General features: G+C 56.1%; 1 protein-coding gene across 1 annotated transcript in view; it reads left to right on the forward strand.

Annotated features, from left to right (window-relative positions):
* Window positions 1-10,601, forward strand: part of LOC142931282 (insulin gene enhancer protein ISL-1-like) — a 14,294-nt gene extending 3,693 nt beyond the window's left edge. The window contains exons 2-5 of the mRNA XM_076075020.1: window positions 6,161-6,420; window positions 7,348-7,637; window positions 9,198-9,371; window positions 10,274-10,601. Of these exons, the coding sequence (XP_075931135.1) occupies window positions 6,161-6,420; window positions 7,348-7,637; window positions 9,198-9,371; window positions 10,274-10,387 (838 nt within the window). The 3' untranslated portion in view covers window positions 10,388-10,601. The remainder of the gene's footprint in view (window positions 1-6,160; window positions 6,421-7,347; window positions 7,638-9,197; window positions 9,372-10,273) is intronic.
* Window positions 10,602-13,956: the final 3,355 nt, after the last annotated feature.

Here is a 13,956-nt window from a genome sequence, read left to right on the forward strand (position 1 = left end):
ACAGACATATATACTGTATATACTGTATGTGTATGAGCGTGGTGCGCGCGGCAAACGGGTAAGGGGCCGTCCATAAATGACGTCATGCGACTTTGGACGATTTTTTTACCCCCCCCCTACTCGTCACACGGCGTCACAAAAAGTCAGACCCCCCCCCCCCTCAAATATGACGTCACAAAAAGTCAGACCCCCTTCAAATATGACGTCACAAAGCTCTGCCCCCCCCCCCCGCCCCCAAAACCATATTTCCATTTTGAAAATAAAACACGCTTCAAATCGCTTTAAACTATTGTCATGGTAGTGCGTATTCAATGTGGCGCTGCACTCTGATGTTGTAGGAGTGTTGTTATAACAATTAGTGTTGTTATAACAATTCTATATTTATTTAAAGTTGCGCATTTTTACGTGACGTCACATTTCTCAAACCCCCCCCCCCCTCGTCACACATCGTTACAAATGTCTGACCCCACCCCCTAGGTGCGTGACGTCATTTATGGACGGCCCCTAACCGGTTTATTAACCGGTTTCCCCCCCTCCCCCCCTACACGCACGCGTTTTACCGGTCACGCATTGCGGATTGATGATGTTGATGTTCGCCGCTGCGAGAGACGATCAAACTGGGTTCCGGCAGCGGGGCCAATGAGTACGTAGAGTGCGCTAACCGTTCCGCCACCGCTCCCGCCTCTAAACGGCAATGTTTAAAACCCCTTCACGGTTTAAATGGACGACGTTTGCCAATTCGTTGCGATCACCACAATCACGTTCACGCCTTTTGCACGCTGACTTGCAACCAAAACACGTTACAGCGGAGTCACTCGGTGAGATTTCCAGCCGGGCGTTGAAACTTACAGATACGACGAATTTAGTCAACAGGAACCATTCGTCGTAAAGAAAAAAAAATGTTTTATCTGACTTATTCCGAAACGTGTCTCCGTGCGGTCCTTAATCGATGCTCGCAAATAAAAGTCGCGTCCCGCCAAGGTCTCTGTGCAAAGCTGCATATACAGTACACCTCTTAACAACACTAGGCCCATAACAGAGGGTTATTTTTGGGTTAGATCGCGTAAATATATATTAGTGTGTCGTTAAACCCCGCCACCACCCGACACAGCCAATTAGTGAGGTTCCGTGACTGCAGGGATCCGTACTCTTTGGTTCTTTTCGGTAAAGTCACGTCGGTTTAAAAATGAAATAAAAAAATAAATCACGACGTTTCGATCGCAACACAAGCGATCGTCCTCAGGTGAAACAAAAATCTAGCGGTAGAACTGCTGAACAACATAGCGAGAGAGTTGCGAGACAGCCGCTTTTGTTAGCTCTCTCGCGATGTTGTTCAGCAGCTCTACTGCTGGATCTATGTTTCACCATTTGAGAACCTCCTTTGCCAGTAGCAAAATATGATGATTGGTTTTTTTTACCCTTCTATCTGGCAACAAAACTGACACCTTTTTTTAAGCGTCATCTGGTTCAACACCCATGTGAGACGAGGCTCTATATGTAAAAGCTGTCTCGGGTGTGGACCAATCAATTTCAAGGACAGTGCCAATACATTATCAGAGTTGTGTTTTTTTGTTTGCATTCCGACCGCAGGTATTGTGGTCAATGCAAACATGACTCCTTGTAAAAAAAAAAGGTGTCAGTTTTGTTGCCAAAAAAGTGGTAAAAAAAAACAATGATGATGCTGGATTTTTGTTTCACCTGAGGACGATCGCTTGTGTTGCGATCGAAACGTCGTGATTTATTATTTTTGTTTTTCTACCGACGTGACTTTACCGAAAGAACCAAAGAGTAGTCAGGTTTCTCACGTAAACAACACGTTGCTAGTACAGCAACACGGGTGTGTTGGAGAGCAAAAATGCACAACATTTACAATCTGAGAATGACGTTTCGCCAGTAATTACAATGACCTTTCATCAGGCGACAGTCAGATTTGTGGAGAAATCCTCCTGTTTCGTGATATATTTATATCTTTACGCGCTCTAACCAAACAAAAAACCCTGTGTTGTGGATTATGTTGGTCGCGTAAGCCTACCACGTGTTAAACTCACTAACAATAGCCTCGTCGGTCAGCGTTATAGAGCGTTGTGTCAGTGCTGTTAGCGAGCGCTTATTCAGTTGACCGCTCACGGCCAACATCAGTGGCTAGGAGATGTTAACTACCTCGCCTGGTGTACAGGAGGTCGTGGGTTCCATCCTGACCCTGACGCCTGCTGCTGCTGTATAGTTTGAGTTTGCGTCTCTCTCTCACGTGCTCGCGTGGATGTGTATGCAGGTCCTCCGGTTTCCCCCTCCACATTTAGAATCAACATCACGCGTTTAGGGCTTTTGGCTACTATACATTTGCGCATGATAAGCCACTTCGTTGAGCTATCAATTGTGGCCAGGTCGCTTCTGAAAAAAAAGAGCTACGTCGCTCAGTGGGGACTTACCTGGTAAAATAAAATAGAAATGTTTATCGTAGTTTTAGTTTTGAATCGACTTTAAACGATAATCTCTCTGCGGTGTGTCAAAAACAATCAGCACCGGGGAGACAAAGGCGGTCGGGCATGACACTCACACGACACGCGCACACAACGTGTGGCTGCTCGGGCGGAGGTTAACAACTCCCTCCCGTCCCTCTCCTCCCTCTCCTCTCCTCCCTCCCCTCCCACTCCTCCCGTCCCTCTCCTCCTTCTCTTCCCTCCCACCCTCTCCTCTCCTCCCTCTGCTCTCTTCCCTCCCCCCCTCTCCTCCCCACCCTCTCCTCCCCTCCCTCTCGCTATCTCAAGTCCGTGCGGGGGGCGGGTGAGATACAAGGGGGTAGGGAGGTAGGGTAGAGGGGGTAGGGGGTGGGGTAGAGGGGGTAGGGGGTGCGGTAGAGGGGGTAGGGATGTGGGGTAGAGGGGGTAGGGGGGTGAGTAGAGGGGGTATGGAGGTGGGGTAGAGAGCTGGGATATAGGGGGTAGGGAGGAGGGGGGTAGGGGAACCCGTGTGTGTGTGGGGGAGGGAATAGCCATCACTCGCCCTGCCACCTCGCCTGATAAGATCTGTCAATAGACATTCGCGGAAGCGTCATCGTAAGGTTTAGGAGCTGTCTGGCGCCCGCGCCGTCACTGCCGACTTTGTCAGTGTACAGCTACGGGGAGTGTGGCGGGAAGAGCGGTGGCGCAGTGGTTAGCGCCGCGCTGCGCCACGAAACCAACCCCCCCCCCCCCGAGTTCGATTCCCGCTCACGGCCAACATCAGTGGCGGATATTTTGATCGCCACGCGGGGCGCCGTACGTGCAGAAGTTTCAAACGACTCGCGCAGTAGACGCGTGTTCGATTAAACAAAAACTCTCGGCCATTCGTGCGTTATGGCAGCAAAAAAATAATCGTCTGCAGTTTTTTAAATTTTCTATTTTTTTTTATTTTACCAGGTAAGGCGACACTGAGCTACGTGGCTCTTGTTCAGAAGCGACCTGGCCATCCCAAATGATCGCCCAACGGAGTGGTTCATCATCTTCATCGTGTGGATTTTTTTTTTGTGTTGGTAGCCAAATACTCTAAAACGCGTGATGTTGATTCTAAATGTGGAGCAAAAACAGGGAGGACCCGGATAAAAATCCACGCTACCACGGGGAGAGAGAGAGACGCAAACTCCATGCATGCGTCAGGGTCGGGATCGAACCCACGACCTCCTGCATACCAGGCGAGGTAGTTAACATCTCCACAGGGAGAGAGAGAGACACGCAAACTCCATGCATGCGTCAGGGTCGGGATCGAACCCATGACCTCCAGTATACCAGGCGAGGTAGTTAACATCTCCACAGGGAGAGAGAGAGAGACACGCAAACTCCATGCATTCGTCAGGGTCGGGATCGAACCCACGACCTCCTGTATAGCAGGCGAGGTAGTTAACATCTCCACAGGGAGAGAGAGACACGCAAACTCCATGCATGCGTCAGGGTCGGGATCGAACCCATGCCCTCCAGCATACCAGGCGAGGTAGTTAACATCTCCACAGGGAGAGAGAGAGAGACACGCAAACTCCATGCATTCGTCAGGGTCGGGATCGAACCCACGACCTCCTGTATAGCAGGCGAGGTAGTTAACATCTCCACAGGGAGAGAGAGACACGCAAACTCCATGCATGCGTCAGGGTCGGGATCGAACCCATGCCCTCCAGCATACCAGGCGAGGTAGTTAACATCTCCACAGGGAGAGAGAGAGAGACACGCAAACTCCATGCATGCGTTAGGGTCGGGATCGAACCCACGACCTCCTGTATACCTGGCGAGGTAGTTAACATCTCATAGCCACCGTGGCACCCCCTGCATTGCGGGGTCCCGTTGCCTTCTCTCAACCATCTACTGCATTCGAGGAAACGTGACTGGTTGACAAGCAGCGGTGATGCAGAGACGGACAGCTGCAGGCCGGTGCCGTCCTTCTCAGGCCTCGTCAGCACATCGTGGTCACCAGTGGCCCATACTGAGACCGGAGTCACCCACACTCAACCATGCTAACCCCAACCGCTACCGAAAAAAAATTGAGTATTTTTTTTTGCGCAACGCATCGCCATCACTGCCTCCTGCGAGCGCATCGGAGCGACACGATTCGTTGTCCGTTTGACCGGAGCGAGAAGCCAAAGCGGTTCGGATCCCGCTCATATGCAAGCCTGACCTTAGCCAGTTGAGTTAGCTGAGTTAGCTGAGCCAGCTGAGTTCGCTGAGTTAGCTGAGCCAGCTGAGTTAGCTGAGTTAGCTGAGCCAGCTGAGTTAGCTGAGCCAGCTGAGCCAGCTGAGCCAGCTGAGTTAGCTGAGTTAGCTGAGTTAGCTGAGCCAGCTGAGTTATCTGAGTTAGCTGAGTCAACTGAGTTAGCTGAGTTAGCTGAGCCAGCTGAGTTAGCTGTGCCAGCTGAGTTAGCTGAGCCAGCTGAGTTAGCTGAGTTAGCTGAGCCAGCTGAGTTATCTGAGCCAGCTGAGTTAGCTGAGTCAGCTGAGTCAGCTGTGCCAGCTGAGTTAGCTGAGCCAGCTGAATTAGCTGAGTCAGCTGAGTTAGCTGAGTTAGCTGAGTCAGCTAAGCCAGCTGAGTTAGCTGAGCCAACTGAGTTAGCTGAGTCAGCTGAGTTAGCTGAGTTAGCTGAGTCAGCTGAGTTAGCTGAGTCAGCTGAGCAAGCTGAGTTAGCTGAGCCAGCTGAGTTAGCTGAGATAGCTGAGTCAGCTGAGCCAGCTGAGTTAGCTGAGCCAGCTGAGTTAGCTGAGTTTGCTGAGCCAGCTGAGTTAGCTGAGTTAGTTGAGCCAGCTGAGTTAGCTGAGTTAGCTGAGCCAGCTGAGTTAGCTGAGCCAGCTGAGCCAGCTGAGTTAGCTGAGTTATCTGAGTTAGCTGAGTTATCTGAGTTACCTGTGCCAGCTGAGTTAGCTGAGCCAGCTGAGTTAGCTGAGCCAGCTGAGTTAGCTGAGCCAGCTGAGTTAGCTGTGCCAGCTGAGTTAGCTGAGCCAGCTGAGTTAGCTGAGCCAGCTGAGTTAGCTGAGTCAGCTGAGTTAGCTGAGTCAGCTGAGTTAGCTGAGTTAGCTGAGTCGGCTGAGCCAGCTGAGTTAGCTGAGCCAGCTGAGTTAGCTGAGTTAGTTGAGCCAGCTGAGTTAGCTGAGTTAGCTGAGCCAGCTGAGTTAGCTGAGCCAGCTGAGTTAGCTGAGTTATCTGAGTTAGCTGAGTTATCTGAGTTACCTGTGCCAGCTGAGTTAGCTGAGCCAGCTGAGTTAGCTGAGCCAGCTGAGTTAGCTGAGCCAGCTGAGTTAGCTGTGCCAGCTGAGTTAGCTGAGCCAGCTGAGTTAGCTGAGCCAGCTGAGTTAGCTGAGTCAGCTGAGTTAGCTGAGTCAGCTGAGTCAGCTGAGTCAGCTGAGTTAGCTGAGCCAGCTGAGTCAGCTGAGCCAGCTGAGTCAGCTGAGTTAGCTGAGTCAGCTGAGTCAGCTGAGTTAGCTGAGCCCTCGCTATCTTTGTGACCCAGGTCGACGTTGCAGCCCCCGAGGCTCTACCCTGGGCCTCCTGAATTCCCACCTCTGATTAATCAAAATAAACTCTCTCTCTCTCCCTCCAATCTCGCTCCCTCTCTCTCCATCCCTCTCCCTCGCTCTCCCTCCGTCTCTCCCCTCCCCCTTCCCTCCCTCTCCCCTCCCTCCCCTCTCGCTGTGGGCGCCCGCAGGCTGTTCGGCATCAAGTGCGCTAAGTGTGGCGTGGGCTTCAGCAAGACGGACTTCGTGATGAGGGTGCGAACCCAGGTGTTCCACCTCGAGTGCTTCCGCTGCGTGGCGTGCAGCCGACAGCTCATCCCGGGGGACGAGTTTGCTCTGCGGGAGGACGGCCTCTTCTGCCGCGCCGACCACGAGCTCCTGGAGAGGGCCGGCACCGCCGACGGCATGGGCAGCCCGGGACAGGGGGGCGGCCGGCCCCTTCAGCTCGCCGGTGAGGAGGCGGGGGGTGAGAGGGGGTGAGGATGTTGAATGACAGCTAGAGGGTGAGTGAGTGAGAGGGAGGGTGAGTGAGTGAGGGGCTGAGGGTGGTGAGTGAGAGGGGTTGATGGAGAGGGTGAGTGAGTGAGAGGGGTTGAGATGGGGTGAATGTGGGAATGTTGGGGTGTATGGCGTGGACGCAGCTATTCCAGATGTGCGTCTCGTCAAATGCAACAAGGGCAAATATCACCCTCATAGCCTTAAAAGACGGTAGGGGCAAGTGCTGTTAGGTCCGCACGGTACGCAAAAGGATGGGTGGCCAGTAGCGTGTCCAGCTGACTTTGACTCTCGTGTGACAATGATCACGCATCATTGCACCAGGCTGAGTCGACCTAGGGGAGGTGCAGGACCGGTTCACATATTTGCAAGCGATGTTGGCCGTGAGCGGGAATCGAACTCGGGTCGCCGGGTTCGTAGCGCAGTTGGGCGCCACGGTGGCTAGGAGATGTTAACTACCTCGCCGGTACACAGGAGGTCGTGGGTCCAATCGCGACCCTTACGCCTGCTGTATATTTTAAGCTTGAATGTTAACTACCTCGCCGGTACACAGGAGGTCGTGGGTCCAATCGCGACCCTTACGCCTGCTGTATATTTGAAGCTTGCGTGTTCTCGCCGTGGTGGCGTGGATTTTCGTCCGGGTCCTCCGTGGGTTTTCCCTCCGCGTTTTAGAATCAACATCGCGCGTTTTACAGTTATTTGGCTGCTCTCAATTTCCACGTGATGACGATAAGGCTCTCTCGTCCAGCTGTCATTTGTGATGTCCAGGTCGCGTCTGAGCTACGTATAGCTCAGTGGGGCCTTACCTGCTTTGTCTCACTCCTCTTCGCCTCCTCTCTCCCTCTCCCCTCTCCATCTCCGCCCCCCCCACCGCCCCCCGCAGCCGAGCCCATGTCTGCGGCGGGGCGCCACCACCCGCTGCGCCCGCACGTGCACAAGCAGGCGGAGAAGACGACGCGCGTTCGCACGGTGCTCAACGAGAAGCAGCTGCACACGCTGCGCACCTGCTACGCGGCCAACCCGCGCCCCGACGCGCTCATGAAGGAGCAGCTCGTGGAGATGACGGGCCTGAGCCCCCGCGTCATCCGCGTCTGGTTCCAGAACAAGCGCTGCAAGGACAAGAAGCGGAGCATCCTCATGAAGCAGATCCAGCAGCAGGGCGGAGACAAAACGGTGAGGGCCCCTCCCCCCCCTCCCCCCCCTCCCCCCCCACCCCCACGCTTGCTCGCTCGGTGCCTCGTCGTTCCCGTGGATCGATAGATCAGCTGCTCTTTTGATGGCTCGGTTCTCGATGGATCGATAGATCAGCTGCTCTTTTGATGGCTCGGTTCTCGATGGATCGATAGATCAGCTGCTCTTTTGATGGCTCGGTTCTCGATGGATCGATAGATCAGCTGCTCTTTTGATGGCTCGGTTTTCGATGGATCGATAGATCAGCTGCTCTTTTGATGGCTTGGTTCTCGATGGATCGATAGATCAGCTGCTCTTTTTATGGCTCGATTCTCGATGGATCGATAGATCAGCTGCTCTTTTGATGGCTCGATTCTCGATGGATCGATAGATCAGCTGCTGTTTTGATGGCTCGGTTCTCGATGGATCGATAGATCAGCTGCTCTTTTGATGGCTCGGTTCTCGATGGATCGATAGATCAGCTGCTCTTTTGATGGCTCGATTCTCGATGGATCGATAGATCAGCTGCTCTTTTGATGGCTCGGTTCTCAATGAATCGATAGATCGGCTGCTCTTTTGATGGCTCGATTCTCGATGGATCGATAGATCAGCTGCTCTTTTGATGGCTTGATTCTCGATGGATCTATAGATCAGCTGCTCTCTTTATCGCTCGATTTTTGATTGCTCGATGGATTTGATAGATTGCTCACTCGCTTGATCACCCAATTACTCTATCCGCTGATCGATGGATTGACCGCTGGCTGCTGATGATGACGACTACGGCAGAGTTAATCACGATGTTGATTATGGTGTGTGGTTATGATGGTAGTGATGATGGTGATGATGATGGCAATGGTAGTAGTGGTAATGGTAGTGATGGTGGTGGTAATGGTGTGTGGTGGTGATGGTGATGAGCCTTCTCTAGTGGTGAATCCAGCCGGAGCCGTAAGAACATAGCGAGGAGCGGGGGGGGTGGGGGGGGAGGTGGTTGGGAGGGCGGTGGGTGGGTGGTGGGGAGTGAGCGCGGCCAGAAACGCCTCCGCACCGGTGAAGCTGTTTGTGCCTCGCTTTCCTATTCGCGACGCTGCTGCATTTGACTCCTTTTGCTTTAATCTCTGGGGATTCTCACCTGGCCACACAAAACACGCTTCACTTGACTTACGTGCCTTTGCCTTTTTGTCTGCGCGCGTGCCTCCTCCCGCGTGTCTCCTCCCGTGTGTCTCCTCCCGTGTGCCTCCTCCCGTGTGTCTCCTCCCGTGTGTCTCCTCCCGTGTGTCTCCTCCCGTGTGTCTCCTCCCGTGTGCCTCCTCCCGTGTGTCTCCTCCCGTGTGTCTCCTCCCGTGTGTCTCCTCCCGTGTGTCTCCTCCCGTGTGCCTCCTCCCGTGTGCCTCCTCCCGCGTGCCTCCTCCCGTGTGTCTCCTCCCGTGTGCCTCCTCCCGTGTGTCTCCTCCCGCGTGCCTCCTCCCGCGTGCCTCCTCCCGTGTGTCTCCTCCCGCGTGTCTCCTCCCGCGTGTCTCCTCCCGTGCGCCTCCTCCCGTGTGCCCACCGCGCCGTTTGTCGCAGAACCTGCAGGGCCTGACGGGGACGCCGCTGGTGGCCGGGAGCCCCGTGCGGCAAGACGGGCCGGGACTTCCGGTGGGCGCTGTCGACGTGCAGACGTTCCACCAGCCGCCCTGGAAGGCTCTCAGCGACTTTGCGCTCAGCAGCGAGCTCGACCAGGGGCCCTTCCAGCAGCTGGTGAGGGCGCTTACTCGCCGCGCACGCTCGCTCGCGAGCAAGCGCACAGACGCACGCACATAAAACGCGCGTGCATACGCACTCATCCACGCACGCACAGACACACACGCAGAGAGACCGGTGCTGGCCGTGAGCGGGAATCGAACTCGGGTCGCCGGGTTTGTGGCGCTGTCCGCTAACCACTGATGGTGTGGCGATGTTCATGGTGGTCATGGTGGTGATGATGGTGGTGGTGCTCGTGGTAAGTGGTGGTGGTGGTGGTAGTAGTGATAGTGGTGATGATCATCATGGTGGTTGTGGTGGTGATCGTGGTGGTGGTGGTAGTGGTGATGATGATCATGGTGGTTGTGGTGGTGATCGTGGTGGTGGTGGTGATGATGATCATGGTGGTTGTGGTGGTAGTGGTGATGATGATCATAGTGGTTGTGGTGGTTGTGGTGGTGGTTGTGGTGGTGGTGGCTCGTGGTGGTAGTGGTGACGATGATCATGGTGGTTGTGGTGGTGGTGGCTCGTGGTGGTAGTGGTGATGATGATCATGGTGGTTGTGGTGGTTATGGTGGTGGTAGTGGTGATGATGATCATGGTGGTTGTGGTGATGGTGGTGGTAGTGGTGATGATGATCATGGTGGTTGTGGTGGTGGCTCGTGGTGGTAGTGGTGATGATGATCATGGTGGTTGTGGTGGTGGTAGTGGTGATGATGATCATGGTGGTTGTGGTGGTGGCTCGTGGTGGTAGTGGTGATGATCATCATGGTGGTTGTGGTGGTGGTAGTGGTGATGATGATCATGGTGGTTGTGGTGGTTGCGGTGGTGGTAGTGGTGATGATGATCATGGTGATTGTCGTGGTGAGTGGTGGTGGCTCATGGTGATGGTGGCGGTGGTTTCTCGCCGTGTGGAGCAGGTGAACTTCTCGGAGGGGCGGCCGGGTTCCAACTCGACGGGCAGTGAGATCACGTCGCTGTCGCAGCTGCCCGACACTCCCACCAGCATCGGCTCCAGCCCCATCGAGGCCTGAGCAGCAGCAGCAGCAGCGGCGGTGCGGCAGAGCAGCGCCCCCGGCCTGGAGCGGACGTGTGGCAGTCGGCTGGCCGGGCCGATGGGGCCGGCCTGTTGGTTGATGGGTCGTTTGGACAGTCGGTCGGTCCGTCAGCCATTTTCGCTGGTCGCCTGGTCGGTCACTCGGCGGTTAGACGCCGGTCGGTCGAATGATCGGTTGCCCTGCTGGTCGATGGGGGGGGAGGGGGGGGGTGGTGGGGGACGACGACGATTGGAGCCGTGGGTGGGCGGGGGGAGGGCGGCATTGCGAACGTTGGAGAGGTTGGGGGGTGGGAGTTGGGGCGACGAACTGGCGGACTGAAATAAAACCACGGGGACCGTGGAACCTCGGGGCGAGGAGCGGCGCGAGAGAGCTCGCGGGCCTGGCTCGCGGAGGAGCGATGACGAGGGGCCACGCGCGACCCCGCGTGACCCCGCGACCCCGTGACCCCGCGACCCCCTGCTCCATCGCTGCGGCTCGTCGCGCGTGCCGTGAGACGTCGCTCTCTGCGCCCGACTGCCAACGAAGCGTCGCGCTCTCGGGCTGGGGGGAGGGCCACGCGTAGTGACGCAGCAGCTACACTTCTCCAATCCCTGCATCCCCCCTAAGCCCGTGTACATAGATGCGGTGTACATATGAAGGAGCAGGTGGCGGCGGCGTACGTACACGGTGTACATGCCGGGGTGTGGCCGGCAGGGTCCGTGCCTGCGGCCCTCCCCGCAGTGTGCATGGATGATTACAATCAGAGCGATGACAACGGAGATGTTGGTGTGATGTCGATGATGAAAACGATGGTGATAAAGGAGGATTATAAATGAACGTCAAGTTCGTGACATGGTCAATTTGAAGTTGTTGACGTTATGAGGATGATGATGATGATGATAATGGCAGTGATTAGGAGCAATGCCGGAGAGCGCATTGGGGGTAGCAACTCCTCTTAATGAGTGTTATGGAGCCAGACAACAACAGCAACAAGGACCACAGCAGAGTACAGCAACGAGTGCAGCAACTACCGCGGAAACAATATTGACGACGACTACGAGTCCACCAACGACAACAAAAACCGCGACCGGCAACCGGCGATCGAGAACGTCGGCAGCCGGCCGCAGCGCCGCAGCTCGCTGTGGAGGCAACGGCCACGAGCAGAGTCGGCCACGAGCAGAGTCGGTCACGAGCAGAGTCGGCCACGAGCAGAGTCGGCCACGAGCAGAGTCGGCCACGAGCAGAGTCGGTCACGAGCAGAGTCGGTCACGAGCAGAGTCGGTCACGAGCAGAGTCGGTCACGAGCAGAGTCGGTCACGAGCAGAGTCGGCCACGAGCAGAGTCGGCCACGAGCAGAGTCGGCCACGAGCAGAGTCGGTCACGAGCAGAGTCGGTCACGAGCAGAGTCGGTCACGAGCAGAGTCGGTCACGAGCAGAGTCGGTCACGAGCAGAGTCGGCCACGAGCAGAGTCGGCCACGAGCAGAGTCGGTCACGAGCAGAGTCGGTCACGAGCAGAGTCGGTCACGAGCAGAGTCGGTCACGAGCAGAGTCGGCCACGAGCAGAGTCGGCCACGAGCAGAGTCGGTCACGAGCAGAGTCGGTCACGAGCAGAGGCAGTCACGAGCAGAGTCGGTCACGAGCAGAGTCGGTCACGAGCAGAGTCGGCCACGAGCAGAGTCGGTCACGAGCAGAGTCGGCCACGAGCAGAGTCGGCCACGAGCAGAGTCGGTCACGAGCAGAGTCGGCCACGAGCAGAGTCGGCCACGAGCAGAGTCGGCCACGAGCAGAGTCGGTCACGAGCACAGTCGGTCAAGAGCAGAGTCGGTCACGCGTCCCCGCCGAGGGTTACGGGCGACTAATGAATAGCCACGCGCACGTCCGCCGCTCGGCATCTCACGGCTACGTCGTCGCTGCAATTCTGTTGCTTCGTGCTACAGGGGCCTCCAGAGCAGCGGACGGGAGTGATCCCGCCAACAACAACCGTCCGGCGGACCGGCAAAGTTCGCTCGACGGGCCCGACCCTGATCCCCCGTGAGATGCTTTGCGTCTTTATCGCCACTGCAACCGAGCCGCGCCGGTCCCACGTTTTTTTTTTTACTTTACCCACCTCGGGACCCGAGCCATGCTCCTCCGCGACGCTGCACAGTGTCCTCCGACCGGCGCTCACGCAGCGTTTACATTCCCCCCCCCCCACCCCGCGCGCCTGGCCCTGCTTGGCCCCCAGCCAGACCCAAGAACGCCTTCCCGCGAGGCCGTCCGTCGTCGCACGGTTCGGTGCCGGCTCGGCGCGGAAATTTAGCCAGCCGGGGGGGAGGTGGGGGGGGGAAGGAAAGCGCACACACGGCTCGGATGTGCCAGTGGAACAAGTGGGTAAGAGAGGCCCAGACAAGCCCAGGGTGTGCCTTGCTTACAAACAACACTGCTGCAAAACCGTGGCTCCCCAAGGCCGACAGGCTGATGGACCAGGGGGGAAACAATGTTTTACTTTGGGGGGGGGGAGGGAGGGGCAAGAGATTATTTTGAGTGTGTCTGTATTTATATACGCGAGTTAAGAGGGGCATATGTACTGCATATGTGCATGTATACATATGCCGTGTCATGTGCGTGTGTGTGTGTGTGTATGTGTGTACACGCGTCAGGCGTTTTTAGCCCGGCACGCGACGGGATGGGATGCTGGGGCCGTGACTGCGATGGGATGCGTTGGGATGTGATGGGATGGTGTCGTGATGATGTCGTGATGACGCAGCCCACGTGAGCGGCTGCATTATTCGCGTTGGAACACAGAGAGAGCGAGAAGGAGTGCACATATCAGAATCTATCGCTAACTGCACGAGCTATAACCACACCGGCTAACCAGCACATAACCACAACTAACCAGAAACTAACCTCACCAGCTCACCAGCACATAACCACAACTAACCAGAGACACTATAACCACACCAGCTAACCAGCACATAACCATAACTAGCCAAGCAGCCGTTAGCACTGTCCCTAGTAGCCCAATCCCTAACCTCTCCTCACGACGTTTCGCCCCCCCCTACCCCCACCCACCACCGCTTCAAATCCCATCCGCGCGTCGCGGGTAGTCACCTCCACCAATCACCGCCGAGCGATTGAACTCCGCGTGGTGACCGAGGCAATGAGCGGTCGCCGCGTCATTGAGAGCACGTGCCGCGTCGTTGAGAGCACGTGCCGCGTCATTGAGAGCACGTGCCGCGTCATTGAGAGCACGTGCCTCGTGTTACCCCGCCCGGCCCAACAGGCGCCGTGCTCCTCGCTCATACCGGCGGTGGGGCGAGAGTTTTTCCGTCGAAAAATTTGCGTAACACCGACGGCTAAAAAAATTAAATTTGGGTTTTTAAGTTTTTTTAAAGACACACACGGGCTGCGTCGGTTCAAACGCCACCCCAAGTTGCGCACGAAACTCGTCTTGGTAGCAAAAAAAGTTGGGGGGGCGTAAACTCGCGCCAATGCCGTGGAAGTCCGGTGGTGTCGGCGGCGAGGGGGGGGGGGTCGGTGTCCTCCAAACTGCTCCGGGGAGCTCGTCCGGAGAGGGCGAACTCGC

This window comes from Petromyzon marinus, chromosome 52, assembly GCF_048934315.1.
Source record: "Petromyzon marinus isolate PM22_M1 ecotype Great Lakes invasive population chromosome 52, UKy_Petmar_22M1.pri1.0, whole genome shotgun sequence".
NCBI lineage: Eukaryota > Metazoa > Chordata > Hyperoartia > Petromyzontiformes > Petromyzontidae > Petromyzon > Petromyzon marinus.